This window comes from Nematostella vectensis, chromosome 9, assembly GCF_932526225.1.
Source record: "Nematostella vectensis chromosome 9, jaNemVect1.1, whole genome shotgun sequence".
NCBI classification, from domain to species: Eukaryota; Metazoa; Cnidaria; class Anthozoa; order Actiniaria; family Edwardsiidae; genus Nematostella; species Nematostella vectensis.
The window spans coordinates 2,889,523-2,910,232 of NC_064042.1; the positions used below are offsets into that span (position 1 = coordinate 2,889,523).

At 38.0% G+C, this 20,710-nt stretch overlaps 2 protein-coding genes and 1 long non-coding RNA gene across 4 annotated transcripts; 1 reads left to right on the plus strand and 2 right to left on the minus strand.

Moving 5' to 3' along the window:
• Positions 1-2,492: 2,492 nt before the first annotated feature.
• Positions 2,493-13,604, minus strand: LOC5511630 (UDP-glucuronic acid decarboxylase 1). 2 transcript variants are annotated; one of them, XM_032380976.2, is made up of 19 exons: positions 13,377-13,603; positions 12,554-12,599; positions 11,039-11,096; positions 10,913-10,968; positions 10,583-10,649; positions 9,833-9,898; positions 9,363-9,415; positions 9,175-9,236; positions 8,210-8,274; positions 7,819-7,918; positions 7,175-7,182; positions 6,894-7,007; positions 6,411-6,477; positions 6,171-6,223; positions 5,899-5,942; positions 5,582-5,642; positions 4,621-4,678; positions 3,962-4,065; positions 2,493-3,449 (listed from the first exon to the last, which is right to left on the minus strand). In XM_032380976.2, the coding sequence occupies exons 1-19, from the start codon at positions 13,459-13,461 to the stop codon at positions 3,360-3,362; spliced, it is 1,257 nt and encodes a 418-aa protein (XP_032236867.1). In that variant the 5' UTR covers positions 13,462-13,603; the 3' UTR covers positions 2,493-3,359. The 2 variants fall into 2 exon arrangements, with proteins under 2 accessions (XP_032236867.1, XP_048588256.1); XM_048732299.1 differs by lacking the exon at positions 2,493-3,449 and having other exon boundaries at positions 3,808-4,065; positions 13,377-13,604.
• Positions 5,576-6,596, plus strand: LOC125572191. The gene is made up of 2 exons (XR_007313670.1): positions 5,576-5,665; positions 6,192-6,596. It is a non-coding gene; the product is annotated as an uncharacterized LOC125572191 (long non-coding RNA).
• An 882-nt stretch (positions 13,605-14,486) lies between the features above and the next one.
• LOC116617872 (synaptonemal complex central element protein 1) lies at positions 14,487-20,707 on the minus strand. Its single transcript, XM_048732300.1, has 13 exons — positions 20,451-20,707; positions 20,312-20,386; positions 20,115-20,162; positions 19,949-20,003; positions 19,740-19,829; positions 18,709-18,772; positions 18,255-18,321; positions 17,711-17,788; positions 17,546-17,603; positions 17,108-17,188; positions 16,701-16,752; positions 15,244-15,343; positions 14,487-14,717 (listed from the first exon to the last, which is right to left on the minus strand). Exons 1-13 carry the CDS (start codon positions 20,512-20,514, stop codon positions 14,596-14,598), a joined length of 954 nt encoding a protein of 317 aa, XP_048588257.1. The 5' UTR covers positions 20,515-20,707; the 3' UTR covers positions 14,487-14,595.
• Between the last annotated feature and the right edge of the window lie 3 nt (positions 20,708-20,710).

Here is a 20,710-nt window from a genome sequence, read left to right on the forward strand (position 1 = left end):
CCCTATACTGACTTAGTCTTGAAGCTAGTGCCTTTGATAAGTGGTATCTTTATTTAGGCTGGCTTGACTGCACAACACTAAAATGGATCGACTTTCCCAACTGTTTGCATGAAAAAGCGGCTAATAGAGAGGGTGTACACTACAACCCCTTACTGTGCCATACAGAACGCCCACAGTAGATCACACGTCTTGGCTGGTGGACGGGGGTTACCCTTTTTCTCAACGCTCCCTCCCGGATGGACATCTTAAGATGGACATCCGTAGAATAGTCTGATACTCTGGTTTCGAAATCAACGCACGACAAGTCTGTGATTTTACTTAAACTCGTGTGAGAATAATGCGTATATAAGGGCCTTTGCTTTATATTCGAGAAGAGCCTGGGGAACTAAGGAGAACTAGCCCATTACTATCGATATCAAATAAAGGGCGAGGCAATGGATTATGTTCGCATGGGTCGTGAGTTAATTTATGTGTTTTTAAGGCGATCTGTGTGTGTCCCTTTTCCTCAAGGGCTTTCCTCGTTTTGCGCTGTGCCAGTTCCCGTATTTTAGCCTCACGAGTATAAGCAAAATTCAACACATGTCTACAATAACTAAATAAAAACGCTCCATGTCGGGCCCTTCCTGTTTGTCTGAGATAAGGACATGGTGAATGTCAAGCCCGTGGGTGCTTTGCTTTAGCAATATTTATAAAAACACGTCAAGACTAGGACACATGCTGAGCCCTGCGAGGCTCTGAAACCGATACATCTCAAATTGCGCAATCCAACGCAGTCTTGTTTTAGCGACACTCGGCCGCAAACGTGTTTTAGTCGCCGCTTGAGACACGATGGCGTCGACCCCCCGCCTTGCACATTTCGGATGGATTCTCAACATGGGAGAAACCGATATTTGCAGACCAAGTGGACGCTTCGTCGCTTCAAGAATAGAAAAAGAGTCACGCCCCATCGCGGTATACTACGAGTAAGGGCTGTTGCAAAGCCAAGCGGTGACTGCTTTGAAGATATGTAGCCTAGTTTTACAGTCTTAAACCACGAAACCACAAAAAGCGCTGATGATCGTGGGACTAGTACAGCAAACCCTTGGATAAGTCAGCATTCTTGGTTACTGGAAGACACAGCGATGACAGCACCAATCAAGCGAAGAGCGCACGGGGTAATCGAGTATGTAAGCGCGGACGCTAAAAAGCGCGCGAAAAGACGCGACCATTACTGTCTTGTGATCACCCCCGAACTAAAAGGAGTCTTTCAATCTACGAAGCTTTCTTTCATCGGTACTTTAAAATATGGATACTATAACAGCGGGGTTCGTGAGAGCGAGGAGAATACTTATTTCACCGCGAAATGGATTAAAAAGCATTTCTGTTTTCATTGAATTTCCCTACGGCCGGACGCAAAACAAAGAGATGAGAAAAAACGAAAGACCGAAGACAAAATAATAGTAATGATGATAATAAAGGCTTCATTTAGAACATAGTGGCAGAGGAGTCTCTATTTACTGACTATGTTTATCATGAAAGTATCAAAAAAGCTAGGCAATAATTGGTGTAAAATGGTAGTAAAATCTTGGCTTGAATACTATTTTGTCGTGAAATTGAAAAAAATGCTGACCCCTAGTAAAAGCATAATTAAAAGGCAATTTTTTTCTAAACAGCTACAATAGTATTCATTAGTTGTTTATTTTGTCATCAATAGAAACAAACCCTTATGATAACACAAATCTTTCTTATGTCGTCATGCATGCTCGGGAGCGAATACGTGACATTTCAGCTGGGCAGACAAATAGTTCATTCAAAACGCTACAGACAATACACCACAAGCTAGTAGTAGTCCAATACAACCACAAGCTACTTTGTCAAGGTCATCACGTGTATCGGAGCACGTTCGCGATGACGTTGGTAGCTGTCGACCGCAACGAAGCGTGCCGATACGCGGTCGAGTTGAGTCACTGCGGCGAGGCTGTAACGAATTTACTTTCGTCAGACTTGAAACAAGCGCCATGTGCGTTGAAAAAAAAAAAGTGATTGATGCAACGACATTATAGTGTACTCGCTTGCCTTGAAAAAGGGGACTATTGATAAAGTTAGAAACAAAACTCTTGATAAAAGCACAGCCGCACGTACCCAATATGATAATTTTGATATTTACTTGATCTTTAGCGCCTTTAAAAAAGGGTCAAACAAAATGGGGTCACCCTGGGTACCAGAGGCTCCGAGCTTCGCGGCGACAACTATTCGCTCAAATTCTTTTCTATTTGATAACAAGAAGAGGGCTTTGAGCATAGCGCCACACGCCGCAGTGGTAATCTAATATTCATACACCATTTTTCAAGTAAATACAATTTATTTGTTATTCTCGTACATATAAAAACTATTGTTTCTTTTTTTTATCAAGATGTGTGCAATGTACGTTTTAGCATGGAATACTTCCCGCCAGAGTAAACTAGAGGAATAATTTGCCCGAATATAATAATATATAGTTTATGAGACATATAAACTTTGTTACACATTTATTAATAAATATATATTCTATGATATAAGATGTCTAAAAATCAATGAGATTTTAAAAATTAATTCAAATATTTATGGTAAAATATTTTGGTTCCTTGGGCGATCGAAAATGTCCCAGGGGAAGACAGGAGTGATCGTCAGCTAAATTAATTTTAACCCTAAGGGATAGCACTTCGAGTGCGGTCAACAGCAATTCTTACTCCTAAAAGATAACACATCGGGTGTGGTCGGAGCTTTTTCGAACCAAGGGATAGCACTAGAAACACATTTTCAGTTTTTGAAAATGTTGTTGTTTTCCTTGACACTGTCATCGAGCACATCTATATTGGGACGACTTTTGAGTCCAGTTGTTGTTGAATATGATGATCCTATAACGTGAAACCCACTAAAGGATCACAGAATCGGAAGAATCGTTGAACACACCCTAAGGGATATCTGTTGGCAAAAAAAGATTCCCCCACCCGAGGAAAATGGAACCTGTAAACCAAAGTCAGAGATTGTCATTAGAAGTCAGACAATACGCAGCCAGAAACTTGAAAATCTAGTTCTCTATTGGTTGGTTGCTATTGACGTAGCTACTTGAACCGACGTAAGAGCTTTTACTTGCACCGGAAGTTGAATTGTTTGCAGGTCCACCAGTAGAAGAGCCCGGTATACCCGAAGTGAATGCAATATTATCCGGAGACCGGAAGTCAGTTGCTCTACTGTCCAGACAGTAGAGCCCGGTATACCGGAAGTCAATGCCACATTATTTTGTTACCAGAAGTCAGTTGTACCAGAAGTGGAACTGATTGCAGGCCCAGACAGTAGAGCAAGGGATACAGGAAGTCAATGTCCGGTTGTACCGGAAGTCATAGATCGATTAATTTGGACTTCCGGGCCCGCTTGAGCTCCCGCCGGAAGTACTGAATGGTCTTATTGATGCCCACATCCAAGGGAACCTAAGAAGTTTGAGGAGAATCCATCAACAATTGGTGGAACATGGAGAAGTTTGAGGAGAATCCATCAACAATTGGTGGAACATGGAGTAGTTTGAGGAGAATACATCAACAATTTGTGGGACATGGACGTCGATAGAAGAAGTTTGAGGAGAATCCATCAACAATTTGTGGAACATGGACAAGGATAGAAAATCTTGATTATAATGATGATGGCAGAGATGACAATGTTGATGACGATGATGATGATTAAATCATGTTGATTAGAATAATGACAATGACAATGATAGATATGAGAAGGCTGATTATGATAATGGTTAAATCATCATTAAAATAATGACAATGATAAGATGAAATTCTGCAGATAATGATGATGGTGTAACTGTCAATCATAATGATGGAAGTGGAAGATGATGATAGTGATGACAATCATAGTGATGATATAGATGACTGTTGATAAGTTGGTAATAATAATGATGATGATGATAGTAAAGACAATAAGATTGTATGCTCACTAGTGGTTTCCAGTTAAGAAGTCTCCTGGCACGAGTGATGTCTGGTTTTCGTCGTTTTGGGTCATCTTCCATCTGAGCCACATTGATGATTGGGTTATTACCACCTGCAATATTTACTGGACAGTGAATCGAATGGCAACATTCTATTAAAGCACAGAGAAGGGTAGTGGGCTGAGTTCTAAAAAAAACTGGGTACACCTTTTGCTCTTAAAATTGCTGTTGGCCACACTACATTTTTTATTTTGAAAGTAGCAAATAGTCCCCAGAATGGACCCTAATACTAACGATCAACAAAACCGATTGCTTTCACTTTTGGTATGTTATGAGAAATAAGAGGTAGCTAAATAACACTGGTAAACAAATCCTTGCCCACGTATGGGGTGGATTTTAATTAAAGTAGGTAAATAACAGGGTGACTGAAAATAAAAATGTGCCAATATCTCAGAATTCCTCTTGTACATTTTAATAAAACTTCCTGTAAGTGTCGTCCAAGGTCTGATGTACAATATCCTATAGCTTATTTGTTAAAAAATTCCCCTGTAGCGAACAGAACTTCGCGAAAAGTAAACTTTGCCATTTAAACAGCAATGTAAGCACATGTTACCATCCCTAGCTTCATGGCATAGCCAAATAGTTTGATGATCCATATGCATACTCACCAACGGCTTTGTTAATAATCCTTGCAAATTCCATGATTGAGTGCTCATCGGGGTTACCCTGGGTAAAATGCACAACATTGAAATCAATTGATGACATGTTACTTTGTTACTTATCAGTGGTGGTCCCACATGGGGGAGGATAACATCCAATAGAACATTCCAGCCATAAGCATGCACACATGGAACATGGAAACCTACCTCACTACCGTCATGCAGCACGCTTCGTTTGCTGCAAGCTTAAAAAAGCGTGCGCTGCATTCTGGAAGTTGAGGTAGGTTTCTGAGGTAATGCATGCACAACCTCATAGCTCGAATGGCCTAGGGGCATAACACACAGCAGGCCCCTGTTGCGAGGACCTTTTCTCAAGTAATCACAGCACAGGCAACCCAAGGCTACTGTCAGTGGTTTATAAAGGAATGTATGGGGGAATTTATTTGTTAGCAAAAAAAATACTTTATCGTGAAAAATAAAACTTTAGACCATGTAATTTTGTGTTTGAGTCTTCCTTAATTTCAATTTTGCCGATAGAATGTCAGTAGGGTATGTTTGAAGCCCGCTACAAATTGTGTTTCTTACTGTATATATATTAATTGAAATAAAGTGAGACTCAAACAAATATAACATGGTTTAAAGTTTTATCTTTAAAGATAAAGTACTTTTTTCGCTAACATATAAATTCCCCCACACATTCCTTTATAAACCACTGACAGTAGCCTTGGGCTGCCTGTGATCACAGTGGAAAATTTTATGACAGCCCCCCTCCCCAAAAGACGCATAAAATTTTAGTATTACAGCTTCATATTTAGAAGAAAAAAAATCACATAAGATCCAAGTAGGCCTAAAGAAAAATTTCTGCCAGTCATATTGTTAGCCCCTTTGTTATTTAATGCACATGTCTTTAATGAACAAAGAAAACCCCCTTTGCATCAGCGCTTTCAACATAAATTAATTTGTCCCTTACCACATTGACTGGCTTGGAGTAGTTGCTGTTCATGAGCAAGATGAGACCATTCACCAAGTCGCTATATAGAAGGAATGGGACAAGGTTTGTAATCCATGTTGTAAAAGAACCACTACACCTTTGTTATTGTTTACACTTCAAATACAACATATTAGATTAAGTTATCAATATTTTGGTTGCTTAGCTTGCAATGCAGTGAAAATTATAAATGTTATTTGTCTACTGTCTAAATGAAAAACCTAATGGTTAAACTTGGGCCAAAGCATTTCCTTGCACATAATACTATATTAAAAAATCTTAAAAAATCAAGAGCTTACCTGACATACTGGAAAGACCTCGTCTGAGACCCTGAACCATAAACCTGTGATAAAAAAAAGATGTGCCTCACATTTATGCAATATATCAATACAATAGCATAGCTGTCAACTCTCCCGCATTAGGCGGGAGTCTCAAGATTTTGAACCTTTTCTCAAGTCTAACTTTCTTGAAAATATCCATACATTTCCTGTATTCTCCTGCATTAGCTATTTTGGTATCTCTGATACATTCATGGTATTTTCTCAAGATTTTTCCCGAAAGTGAAACTCACAGTCAATGGCTTTCCCTCTAGAGCTTGCAGAATGAAGTTACTGACCACCCGACCTGTACAAAGATGAAACAGCAGAGCATGGTTTTGGCAGGAAATGCCTTCCTTCATATATTATTAGGGGTGACGGCTTTATTAACATGCTCTCATTAAAAAGAAAACTGCAAGAATAAAACAGATAGTTTGAAACAGACACTTTGAAGGTAGAAATCATCTTGAATTGGAAAGTAAGGACAACCTTACCGTCATTCATATGCATGCGGGGCCCAAAAGTGTTAAAGATTCTGGCGACCCGAACTTCCACTTGCTCCTAAAAAAACGCACCCAAAAGTGTTAAAGATTTTGCCGACACGAACTTCCACATAAAAATATAAAGAAACAAAATTCATACCACAAAAAAGACACAATAAATTTTAGGATAAAGTAAAAGGTAATTGGTTATTTGCATGGTATGTGCCTAGGCCAACACTGTATTCATGCGTCCTTCAGGCACGCGCCCAGGATTAGCTTAGGAGGGGTTTGCAGTCATATGAGTCACATGGAAAAAGGGTAGTGTTTGATAATCCTTTAACATAAATGCTCCTTTTTTGGGCCCTGCACAGCCCCCTGTGTACCAGACTCCTTGGTCTGTCTGCCCTGCTAGCACAGTAGAGCTGAAAAACGGTGCAATTACACTTGGTATCATGTTTCAATTCCTCCCCTCTTTTTCCCAGTTGGGCCTAGTACCTGTTTAGCATAGGCATAACACATGGTCTCTGCTACACGCTTGCCCTCGTCATAACATGCTCTTGGGCCGATGGGGTTCACATGGCCCCAGTAATCTTCTCCTTGCGGGTGTTCCTGTTGGAATTGGGGATGTCTGTGTGAGATAGCATTTAGAAAAAAGTGTCTTGTGCATGGAATTGGGGATGTCTGTGTGAGATAGCATCTAGAAAAAAAGTGTCTCTTGCATTCTGGGCCAATACAGTATTTGCTAAAGAAAAGATTTAAATAGTCATGGTTCTCACCTCTGGGTCTGTTGATCCATACACCATTAGATATCATGAAACAAATAATAATTAATTGGAATTAATAAATGAAAAAGGGGCAGAGTGTCCTATAGGGGGATTTCCCCTAAAAAGTGACATACATTTGTCCTATCTCTTAGTATGTGTCAAGCTGGTTGTGGATGGGAGATAAATCAATTCACTAACTGAAAATGATTTGTGCATTGAATTTGTTAGGAAATAAAGTGCAGCAAATTATCATTTCTATTTCTGGCCCCCCCCCCCCCAAAAAAAAAACCTGGTTTATTGTTGAAAGTTTTGTGAAACGGCCTTTTTGTTGTCTCTTAGCCGTTAAAATTTCTGTTGCCCAACATATTTAACTATCCCTTAGGCTTAGCCAAATTCGTTGTTGCACGACCCCGGCGATTCCAAAATTCATTTTTTTGTTTGGAAATAGCGTGTAGTCAATTAAACCAAACAATCAAAACCAGTCAAACCGGCCCCCAAAGCTTGTGTCTGACTACATGCTATTCCCAAACAAGACATGGATTTTGGATTTCCTGAGGTCGCGCAACAACGAATTTGGCTGTAAAATTTATTCTCTTAACAACTTGCGATTTTATGTGCAGGTGTTCCAGGCAGAAGCCTAGTAGACAAATCCTCACCTCCATACACTTCTGAGGTAGAGGCAAGAAGCAGCCTTGCATGGACCCGCTTTGCCAGGCCAAGCATGTTCAATGTCCCTATTGTATTGGTCTTTATTGTCTAAAAAGCATAAAACAGCCCCTTAGTAATTAAAAATAAGTCTATAAATATAACGTTCAATCAGGGGATATATGGAAATTAAAAACATATTGTTACAGAAAATCTCTCCCCCATCATCATTTGAAGTCCGCTTCTAACATGTACCACAGTACAAAAACCTAGAATCAAAAAATCTTGAAAAAATTGATTAAATAATCCCCAAGCCTGTTCTCAAGCCCCTGGGGATTATTACTACCTAATAATAAAAATAAACTGTCTTGTAAAATATTCAGTGACTAGACATGTGGATACCTTTATTGGGTTGTACATGTAGTTTGGAGGTGATGCCGGTGATGCCAGATGATAAATCTGATCAACTGGGAAATATAGAGATACAATTAAAAACAGTAAATGCCACCAATTACCAAATTCTTGCTTGAGAGACCAAGACCATACCACTATGGTGGTCTATGAAACCCAGGGGCATTTCTAGGGGTGGGCTTAGCAGGCCCCAGCCCCCATATTTTAGATATTTGGATTATGAATAATAAGAAATGTAAGGAAATCCACGCAAGAACAACAAATCCAGCCACCCCTTTCTTGAAGCCCTTGTCTCAGCCCCCCCTTTTTGCAACTCCTGGTTTATCCACATTATAACAATCTATGTAACTTTCTTTTAGCAAGGGGTCATCCACATAATAACAATATAAATAACCTTTTATTAGCAAGGGGTCATCCACATTATAGCAATCCACGTAACCTTCTACTAGCAAGGGGTCATTTACATCATAACAATCTACGTAACCTACTAGCAAGGGGTCATCCACATTATAACAATCTACGTAACCTTCTACTAGCATGGGGTCATCCACATTATAACAATCTACGTAACCTTCTACTAGCAAGGGGTCATCCACATTATAACAATCTATGTAACCTTCTACTAGCAAGGGGTCATCCACATTATAACAATATAAATAACCTTTTATTAGCAAGGGGTCATCCACATTATAACAATCCACGTAACCTTCTACTAGCAAGGGGTCATTTACATCCTAACAATCTACGTAACCTTCTACTAGCAAGGGGTCATCCACATTATAACAATCTATGTAACCTTCTACTAGCAAGGGGTCATCCACATCATAACAATCTACGTAACCTATTAGCAAGGGGTCATCCACGTAACCTTCTATTAGCAAGGGGTCATCCACATTACAACAATCTATGTTTCTTCTATTGGCAAGGATTCAACCACGTCATAACAATCTTTGTACCTTCTATTAGCAATGGTTCAACCACATCATGATTAATGAGTTCAAAGTTTTCATGGCCAATCCTAAAAATAGGCAAAGGATATGGGTAAAAAAAAACAAGAAAGATAACAATAGAAACAAAAGATCTTGGTAAGATAACCAATAAATAACACAAAATGTAACAATAAAAACAAAATGAGAAAACTAACCAGTGCTCAATATTTCGCTTTCTTCCAGTAAAAAAATTATCAACCACAGTAACCTATAAAAAAAACATTGGATTTGACAATTTGCTTATTGTCATTGATGGCAATGGTGACGACGCCATGAAATATTTCTTTCATGCAATCAAGATTTTCTTTTAGCGCACCAATAAATATAGAAAATGTAAAAGACCTGTATTTTGAGCTTGGTTTAAATCCTCTGACGACCCCACCACCCGGCTAAGAGGGTGGTAGTTAGAATATTAAGACCCAATTCCCCCCTCCCCCCCCTGTATTCACCCCTGGGCACTGCATTGAAGTTTGAAATCTTTGCAACTGAACGTGCAGTTGATAGATGAAATAGCAAGCCACCTACAACTCATGTCTGAACATGGAACACAGCTCGGATCAAATATTTTAGATACAGAAATGAAAATACCCATCATAAGGTTCGCTGTGAAGTTTCCAATACCTACCTCGTGCCCTTGCATCATGAGTGAATCTGCTAAATGGGACCCTACAAAACCCGCACCACCAGAAATCTGAAGAGGATTGAAAAAAAAATAGTTTCATACAAAAGTAAACTATTGAATTTTTTTATATTTCTTGTATTTTTCTTAGTCTTGTGTAGTGCCTTTTTTATAATAGTTGCCTTATTTAAGAGGTTTTTCCAAAACACAGACCAATTTATGCATGGCATTGTCTGAAACAATCAAGGCCACTGGAGCTTATTAGAAAATGAGTTAAAACAATGGAAGGGAGCATTGCCATGCATACATTTGCCAGAGTATTGGACTAGTATGATCCAAAAATATCTCTCAAAAATAGAATCCATTCCCAAATGTTCCTCTAAAAATACTAAAAGATAGCATCCACCCCTGAAAATACCTGGAGCAATTTCACACCCCCTCAGGCTAAAAAAAACACCTTCCCACTCACGTATGTCTGAGTACCCCCTGGGAAAAAGGGAACACCCAGAATAAAAGGAGTGGGAAATGGTCAATAGAAATTGCCAAAAATCTTGGAATCTAAGTTTCTCACATTGGAAGAGTGTCTTGAAATCTATTTTATTTGAAAAAAAAAATTGCAGACCTAAGTCTCTCAAAATCTTCAGATTTTTTTAAAAAGATTTTAGAATGCTCATCTTGCATCTCAGAAAAAAATTAAAATGCTACCCATATGCCACAGCATGGAGGAGTTAAAATACTAACAGTATATTTACTTACTAAGACTCTTTTTCTATCCTTCTCTGCTAAATATTTTACAGGTAAATATTTTTTGTCTCTTTTATCCCTGAAATATAAAAAAGGAAAAAAATTATTTTACTCTGATCATCTCCATCTGCTAAACCACTCCCTGGCTTCCGTCATTCAAACTAATGAAATAACATTTGCAGAGAGGTGGCACAATTGGAAAGAATTCCAGTGCTGGCAAATGAAAACAATTCAAAGAGTTTGAGGATTAAATTGTTGGAAAAGCTGGCAATAGTTCACAAAATATTGAAATCTGCAGAAATTCTCAAAAATGAAAGTTTGCTTATGAGTCATGTTCCTTACCTTTTTTCTAAGTCAGTCAATCTAATGTTTATTGGTTTTAATGCTTCATGGAACATCTAAACAAAATTAAGTACAGAAAATGTAAATAATACAATTATTGCATATTCAAATTCCAATTGTAATTACCTCTACATTATATTTTTGCATTTCTCTTTTTATTTCTTCTACAAGACTTTTGGAAATTCTGAAAGAAAAATAACAATATATCAACAAGATATAACAATATATCAACAAGACATAAAAGGTTCCAAGAACTACGCTATATTACTTCCTAAAATTTGTAGAGGTGTTATTTCTATGGCAACTTGTGAATCACCAATACCAAAATATACACATACTAATATATGTGAAAGCTATTCAAACATAAAATTAATTAATATCCAGCAAGATATAAATCCATTTTATGAAGTTTTCTGTCAGACTTCATTCAACACATAACAAATGTATACTTTATATAATATATCATATTATTGATAACTTCAGTTTTACTAAGTTTCCTAGCAATAATCTCTAGAAATCCAGTCTTGAAATAAAATATAAAAAGCTCACACTATTGCGACAAGAGTGATATCACTTTTTTAAGGGTGTACTGACATCTGTTGCTAAGGAAAAGTGAATATAGCATAAAAGCCTTGTAGAAAGTCATGAGGGACTGATATTTGCCAAGTTGACCAACAAACGTGTGCTGACTATTATGATGACGTTACCCCTTAATGTCATAATGTTGAGTCATAGATACAGATAAAAGCAAATATTAAAAGTAATTTTGCTCAAAAACAAATATTGAATATGTTTTATGAATCTTGAGGGATGGGTGCATAAGACAAGCATGCGTTTTAGAAATGATTGAGAAATTGTTTTTTAATGATTTTTCAAAGGTCCTGAAATCCAGATTATTTGATATAATTTTGGTTTCTGTTAGATTAACGCTAAATCAATGCTTGGCTATACGGAGGAGGTTTTAATAAAAACAAATACAGAAAAAATATTGAGTTTTGAAATAATTTGGCGACAAAAAAGCTTTTTTTGGACAACGAAGAACCGGAAGTGAAACAAAGCCCGCACGTGAAATTGAAATGAAGTTTAAAAACAAATTCCAATAGTGTTTAGTGGTATTTACACTTCAAAGGAATGATATCCGTCATGTCATGATGAAAATTGAAAAAGTATTTAAAAATTTTGATACAGTGCGTGCTACTTTGAATAAGATTTTCAGTGCGTGCGCGAGCGTTTGCAACCGGTGTTTGCAGCGCACGCAGGTAGTGAAAATTGAAAACTTTGGCTTCAAAAAGGTTGGCTTCAATAAATCTCGGCTGAATCTTCGTTTTTACAAAATATGGGAAATACGATCACCCGAAAAGGCTGATATCAACTTAAAGTCAATTTTTTGAAAATTGAAATGCAAATTTTTGTTTCTTTTACTTCAGGAAAGCTTGCAAATGACAAATTCCGTGCTATGTAAATGCGCTGATATCAACTTAAAGTCAATTTTTTGAAAATTGAAACGCAAATTTTTGTTTCTTTTACTTCAGGAAATGAATGATGAATTCCATGTTATTTATATGCGCGCGCTCAACGCCATCAGCGTAGCAACGTCGTTACTGAGCAACACAAATGTCAGTACACCCTTAACACTCTTACCTTGGCTCGTCATTGCTTGTTCTATTTCTTGAGAATGCCCAGCAAACTATTAAAAAAAATGAGTAAAATTTTAGAAATTGAAACCAGACAATAGTTATTTGTCATTTCTAGAACTTGAAGGTATTGTTGGTCATGTTTCACATTTTTAAAAGACATATTTTGATTGTGTTCACAAAGAGCTAAAAAAAATGCAGCTTTTTGCAGGGTCAAACAGCGAAACTAAAGGCAGAGTTTGACATTACCCCAACATATTCATATCACCTATAACATGAAATTAATATTATTGTGAAGGAGGGCTGGTACTAGGAGATCAAGTTACAAAATTGAATGCATCTTAAATTTGTAAGAGGGAAATAGAAATCAGAGTATGCCATATTTAGGAGTTCAAATCTTATATGCGAGTGGCGAGTTCTTTGTATGACCACTCTTAATTAGGTGTAATTATTATTTGTTCATTCCTTTGCAGTTTCCTGACTAAACCGTTGAAAAGGGAATTCCAAGTGAAAAGGCAGTGAATAAAATAATGAGCTATTTACAAAATCATGTACTATTCCACATGTTCCCAGAAAATTTAAAATTAAGACAGAGTTCTCTTGCGTGAAGTTGTAAACAAGAAAAACACATATAAGTAACTAAGTAAGTATATCCCTTCTTCTACTACAATTCACTAAAATGCTGGAACACACACCTGCAAGGAACAAAGTAAATATAACACTGCTATAAGATAGTTTTAGGTATACTGTCGACAAGACAGATCTTAATTTCATGTCGGGTACTAGGAAAATACGTTTACTCGCGAAGTAGCGGGTACAAGCAAACTTACCAACAAGTAAGACTACGAGAATTATAGCGATAAATAGCTTGCTTTTCCGGCTGACTACAGTAAAAGCACTGAATGTCACTGCCATATTATTCTTCCAGCGTATCAAATCCTTGATTTCTTGCCTGGGGTTATCTATTTTCTCTGGGAAAGATTTCTTTCCACGACATTTTCCTTTTCTTTTGTTTCCTTTAGGTATCACCGCTGACCAGTAAAAGATGTTATTTTTTTCATCGTCTTTTTTCATCGCGGGAGAATGGGGCAAACCTCCACCACTCTGTTGCATTTTTTATTTTTTGTCATAGGTTTGATAACATCTGACTTTAAAAAAGAGAATCGCCAAGTCGCACTTTTATTCCTATTTATTTATGCATCTTTTATGCATATGCTATTTAAACTGCCTGCGCCCTTCCCCCCCCACCCCCCCCCCCAGCAAATCCTGGCAATGCGCCTTTGCACATTAATAGACCTTGATATTTTTCACGATACGTCACAGCGAGCTGTGCGTGGCGTAACCGTATAAGACAGGCCTGGGATCCTGGTTATTGCCTCCCCATTAATGCGCGGGTACCTCAGGTTTCTTTGTGTTGTACAGTTTGCTAGATAACGTGCTGGGGCCGAAATCTCCAGCTTAGCCGTAAAGCTTTAGCTGCCATACGGTGATTCAGCGCACGTCTGGATGTATGGTCTTTCTTTTTCTTTTATTGAAGTTGATACAGGTTCGACCGATCCTCGTCCGATGCCATTATTATTATTTTTTTTTATGAAAAGCATCTCTTTTTTTACGAAAATAGAATTTGATTGTTATAAGAACTCCCTTTATAAACATACATTACATTTTTATTTTTAAACGCTGGCCATAACAACTTACAAAACATTAAAAACAAAAATCAAACATGCTGCTGATTTCCACCTGGGGTGTTTGTATTGACACTTGCAGAGGGCGTTGGGTTGGTACAGACGACTCTTTTTACAGACATCTACCCACTCGTGTATTTGCACGGGATTGTAAACGTTGAGCCTTATCCCCAACGATCCAGCCATAGTTATCCCAGAGGGGGAGGGGGGAGGCAATAGTCATAATATGGTTGGACATAATATGGTTGCTCCACGTTGTTTTTGTCGAAGTTTTAATTTTTAAATTCTTTGTAAAATCAATGGGTGAAATTCGAGTCAAATATGAAATACTAGTCTTCTTATCCTCAATAAGTCCCTGATTAGGTTATTTGGTGCTATTGAACATTGGCAGCGATAGGAAGAATTGTCTGTCGTTCACACGACGGGTAGTGTCTTGCTCTGCACTTGTAACTCTGTAAGTCTTTGCTTCTTGACCCATTGAGTGGCCTGAAAAAAAAAAAAAGAGGCTAAACCCAGAAAATTTTAACAACAGTAAAACCTCGCCCATAAGGGCCCAACCTTTAAGAACTGGTGAGTATAAAATTACCAATATTATATAAAATTAGAACTCTACTAAGTTAAAAAAAATTAGGAGTATATAAAAGGGACATGTAGAGTTGGTATTTTTGCAGAAAAAGCATGTGTCATAAAGGATAAAAAAAACTAACCATGAAGTCTTTTATTTGTCAGATATAAAGGATTACATTCGGATCTTTGGAGTGTCCACTATATGTGTTTTTTTTTTTTCAAATACAGTCTCTAAGAACGTTTTCAACGTGCTTTTATTTATGTTTTTACTTTTACCTTGATTGCATCATGATAAAGCTAAACAAATACCGCTGTACCCAATGTTATTATATTACCTTGATCACTGTTCATATTAAACGTGCTTTTATTTATGTTTTTACTTTTACCTTGATTGCATCATGATAAAGCTAAACAAATACCGCTGTACCCAATGCTATTATATTACCTTGATCACTGTTCATATTAAACCCCTGTGGGCGTTGTCCATCGTCATCGGTTAATGAGTGTTGCTCCATCGTAATTGCTGGCTCCATTTCCTCAGAGTCCTGGGAACAACAGTTTCCAGTGTAAGGTGTGAACTCAGGGGCGAATCCAGGAGGGGTGTCTAGGTGGGCTTGTGGGTGTTGAATCGAATGGTGATCATGATGATGATAATGGCAATCATCTAATAATGTTCATAGCAGATCTAGCGAAGGCGGAGCCTTCCTCTTGGATTGAAGTTTTAGAAGAAATGTATAGAAGCAAGAGAGCATAAGATAAGAGAGGGAAACTTTGGTATTACCCGCGCGCCATGTCGATTCCGAATCTGGCTATTTTTAGTAACAACCACCCCACCACTTCGCGTGAGGATTTGCTCCTTTTATTTTGTCCTACTCCCCCGCGGGTTGCGTGTTGTTGTTTTGCCAACTCGATAGGAATGAAAAGAAATCATGTAAAATAACTCGGAAGAAGAAAACAATTCTAACTTAAGTTACCAAGATTGGCAAATATACTCACAGAAAGCTCAATTCCTGTTTTGTTTGTCTGAGCGGCGAAGTCAAGTGAAGAAAAAAAGAAAAAACCGACGAGCGATAAAATGGCTGTGATACCGCGTTTGATTCAAATCCCGACTCCAGCTTGTATAATAATAACATTATAATATAACATATAATAATAACAACATCACAGAAGTACAGTAATATCTCCCTCTTTATTTTCTCACTATTACAAAAGCTCAGATACTTCAACTTGCTGGCCTTGATCATCACAAAAATGCATTCCCTCGCTACAAGGATAGTTTTATGAAATGTGTTTTTCTTGGATTCCTCCTGAATATTCACAAAAATCAATATCATATCTAATGTCTAACTAACAGATTTCGTGATGTTGAGAAACCACGAAGAAGCAGCAAGTTAGAGTGAAAACGGTGTTTGAAGCACGAGGTTTTCCGCTCTTGATTTTGAATGAAGTCTCGTTTTCGAAATCTTGCCAATCTCGAAGTACTACATCCCCTTAATTACCCGCAAGTGCCCGTATCCTTGATGTTAGAATAAAATTTTCGATGGTATTTGTGCAAATAGGGTGGGTTTTTTTTTCGGTTACAAGTCACAAAACAGCGGCAAACAACAAGATGTAAATGCCAAAGCGCGGGGGAAGGGTGAGTAAAAATGCTCACGCGCAATGGTGGGTTGGTGGTTACTAAATAGCCAGATTCGGAATCGACATGGCGCGCGGGTAATACCAAAGTGTCCCTCTCTTATCTTATGCTCTCTTGATAGAAGCTATGTTCTACAAGTTCAGCTCGCCCATGCTTTGTATATTGGTCTCCTCTCTTCAGAATGCTGTCCAACCCCTTCTATAAATCTGAACCTGGTGCTAGGGTTTTGCCCTAAAAGGTGTCAAATTTATGGAGTGTAACGATACCTGTGTAGGGTCCACATTTGGTGGTAAAGAATTTCCTTTAATTTCTTCAAGTCTAAAAAGACAGCATTCAGTTACAGGTTATCATTTACTTTATTATCAATATCAATAGTAGGTTAAATATGATATTGCTAACGTGGCCATTTTCGCTCATGTTTATATTTCTTGCTTTTTGCGCTGAATATGCTAAAAATGCAGCAAATATATAATAAAAAAGGAAAAAAGTGAAAAGGCGAGAAATGACAATGCAAGACACTTAATGCAAACATCTATGCTTACAATATTCTAGATGTTCTTCAAAGATTAGCCATTAAAGATTAGGGCACAGGAAGTCAAAAACTAACAATGGTTGTACAGAAGCTATCCGGGCCTCAATAAATAATGCGAAAATATTAGCTTTAAGTTATCACCTTTTCTTTTGATCTTCAAGTTGTCTCTGCTGGTTTTCCAATTGCGATGCTGACTCAGCCTTAAGCTCCATAAAGACCGACCTTAGTTAGAAAAGGCAATCGAGGGAATGAGCTAATCCAACATATGCGTTCAATCGTATGTCTGTGTGTGTAGGGGAGGGGGGGGGGGATAGTGTCTCAAAATCCGCCGATCCGCTTTTTTTCGATAATCCGCCGATCCGAAGAACAAAGTTTTGTTTCAATCCGAATCAATCAATAAACGATAAAAATCGATATAAAAGAAAATCGTATATTTGCTTCTAAGTCATCAGAATGATCCGGTACGCGTTTTAAAAATTCGACAATACGTTCTATTTTTTTTTTTCTTAAATCTGCGTGGCATTTTAGGCCCATCCGACCCCCCCCCCCCCCTTGTGACTTTTCCAGGTTGCATCTTACTTCGCATTTTGCAGATCCTGGCAGGTAAGGCCAAATTCCAGTCCCTCTAGCATCTTATCTATCAATAAGACAAGGAAACGAAAAATTGTATTGTGAAGCTTTGCCACTCCACCCTAAAGTCCTAACAGCAGTATCCTAAGCCGAAAATAAGAATTGCATCATAACCTTTTAGTTGTTCTTCCTCTCTCTCAATGCCTTCCAAAGCATTAGTCATTTCCTTCATTGACATTTGATGTGCTTCAGCTGTGGGAAAGGGAAATGGAGGGTTTGCATTAGCAATATAGGCCAAGTAAAAATAAAAACATGTTTATCGTCCTGATAAGATCAATATAGGGAGCATGCGGCCCTTTTTATTTATTATTTATTTTTCTCCTTGGTTTATCAAAGATTTGTACGATTCATAAAGGAGATTTCCGCGATGTTCCGAAAATTGTAAGAAAAGCCTTGAAACGGGAACGTCTTTCTTTATTTCAGTGCCTAGGCACCGGTAATAAACGAAATTGATGCGGCTCCGAAAAAGGATGGGGGCGGGGACGATTCTTACGTACTTATGTGACGTCATATGTACATTAACAGACACACAAAAATAAGATCTATTAAGGTGGCGGTCAATTATTACTGGGGGGTGGGGGCAAATATGATAAAGGAACAAGCACTAATCGTAATTAATTAACAATGTTTGACAAGACAAAAATAGAGTGGCCTGCACCTTTTTTGTCAGTCTCATCTCTTGTTGTGCTCCAATGTTGGATCTCACTTTCAAGGTTCTCTGTGGTCTGGACACGGTGGAAAAGCACGACATGACGCTTAAAATAAGATCATTTCCAAGGGCGGCGAAATGGTCCCAAAAGTGTGTGTGTGTGTGTGTGTGTGGGGGGGGGGGGGGGGGGGGGGGTAACTGTAACATGTGAAAAGCACTATTTAGGAACATGTAAAAAACGCACATGCATGTAGAAGAAAACGCATCCACTCAGGGTGGGATGGGTGGGTGGGGGGGGGAGGCGGAACCATCCAACGTCCCTGTTCGATGCCTATTGGATTTTCTGTCATGCCATGCAGTTTTATTTAGGTTTAGTTCTAGGCTCAAATGACTTGAAGAAAAGTTCTTTGTACATAATGGCAGCAGCAATGAAGAAATGTTACAGATGTAAACTTTTACTTACATAATAAGTCTTGGCACTTCTGATCTTGTCTGTTAAGCCCTCAAGGCGTTCTTCAAATGATTTGCTTAAAAAGTGAAATGCATTTATATAATTTTTGTCAGCTTTACTATATCTGGGTGCCTTGACAGGTGACTGTCATCATCATCATCATCATCATCATCATCATCATCATCATCATCATCATAAACACCATATAACCACCTATACCCTATCAACATCATCACCATCACCATCAACATTTACATTTTATTTTTGCCAGTTGTTATAACCATCATCAACAACATAAGCATCATAATTAAGTTTATTGTCACAATCAACATTATCATCAGCATTGTCAGTACTGCTGGCTATCATCTTTTTTTTTATTTCTATAATCATCCCATCACCTCTTTCACTATATTGTCAGTGTCAGCTGTTAAAATCACCTCACCACCATCAGCATCATCACCAGCACCCACTATCATCATCATGACGACCACTACCATCATCATCATTATCATAACCACTATCATCACCACAACCACCATCACTATTATCATCATCACCATCATCATCATGACGACCACTAACATCATCATCATTATCATAACCACTATCATTACGACAACCACCATCACCATTATCATCATCACCATCATCATGACGACCACTACCATCATCATCATCACCATTACCATCATCATCACCATCACCATCACCATCACCATCACCATCACCATCATCAACACCACCATCATCATTATGACGACCACCACAACCACCATCATCATCATCACCACTATCATTACCACAACCACCATCACCATTATCATCACCACCATCATCATCATGACGACCACTACCATCATCATCATCACCACTATCATCACCATCTATATCATATCCATCATAGTCATCATCTCCATAATTATCAAACTATGACTTTAGCGAGCACCACAACCACTTCACCAGGTGAGTCCTGTTGGGACCATTTGTTTTTTCCTATAGACTAGATATTTATCTTACAAATTTATAGCAATTATGTTACTTACTATTCCTCATCTTCCATTGCTTCGACCTCTTTTATCCTTCTGTTCAGTTCTTGCACTTTTTGTTGCTTATTTCCATTCAGCTCATTCAATCTACAAATAAAAAGAAATAAAAGCTGGTGTCTTTTTTTTTAATCTGTCTAATAGTATCTTACTCTAGCCATCTCAAAACTAATTGGGTATTCCATCAGATGGTTATCAATTACTGATACCTTTTGGCTTGGTTTTCCGATTGCAGAACTTTCTCCTTCGCAACATGAACGGTTTCTGAGGTGTAAGGAAACATTGTTTTTACTTAAGTTATATTCTAATCTCGTTATGAAAAATTGAAAAACTCACTCTTTAATAACTTTTTTTTTTTTTGGGGGGGCGACTTACCAACCATTTTTACATGGCGTTCACTACACTGTCTATATCTGCTATCGGCTGTTAAAAAATCGATTCCATAAGTAAGTTAATGAAACGATCAATTAAAGTTACACTGTACACAGATATTCACTAAGACCTTTCATTTAAATCATAGGAATCCAATTTGAACAACCCCTGACATAATATAAGTTACTTCACGTTCTCACCTGCTTCTAAAAGCGCTTCTACTTCTTGGAGTTTTTCCTTTTGCTCTTGCAAACGTGCCTCCAAAAGCTGTTTCTCTGCAAGGGATTTTTTTATCAGCAGAACTTATTTTTACAAAAATAGAAGGGGTCCCAATCCTACCGTGTTGAAGCTCCTTGAGCGAGTGAAATATCACGTCTACCCGGAATTCCGGAGAAGAAGCCATTTGATAAGTTTTTTTCTCCTCAAACAAAAGTCAAAACAAATAAACAAACCAAAAAAGTTTTTGTATCCTACTTTTTATTCGCGCGCGACGTAACTTCCCGCGCTTTGTGAAACCACAGGTAGCTTTAGAAGCATGATTGAATTCCTTATTTTCTAGTTAAAATCCTACTAAATAGAAACTCCTGTAGACTAATTAT

What these genes read in the sequence shown, in the direction of transcription:
- LOC5511630 (XM_048732299.1), bottom strand. Translation starts at nt 13,461, where the DNA reads ATGGCAGTGACATTCAGTGCTTTTACTGTAGTCAGCCGGAAAAGCAAG. An exon ending in TGAACCATTGCTAATAGAAG is followed by an intron (nt 8,275 to 9,174) that starts GTACAAAGATTG and finishes TATATTTCCCAG; the next exon opens with TTGATCAGATTTATCATCTG. An exon ending in GTTATGCCTATGCTAAACAG is followed by an intron (nt 6,478 to 6,893) that starts GTACTAGGCCCA and finishes GCGTTTTTTTAG; the next exon opens with GAGCAAGTGGAAGTTCGGGT.
- LOC116617872 (XM_048732300.1), bottom strand. Translation starts at nt 20,514, where the DNA reads ATGGCTTCTTCTCCGGAATTCCGGGTAGACGTGATATTTCACTCGCTC. An exon ending in CAAATGTGGACCCTACACAG is followed by an intron (nt 15,344 to 16,700) that starts GTATCGTTACAC and finishes TGTTGTTCCCAG; the next exon opens with GACTCTGAGGAAATGGAGCC. An exon ending in TAATATGAACAGTGATCAAG is followed by an intron (nt 14,718 to 15,243) that starts GTAATATAATAG and finishes TTTTTTTTTCAG; the next exon opens with GCCACTCAATGGGTCAAGAA.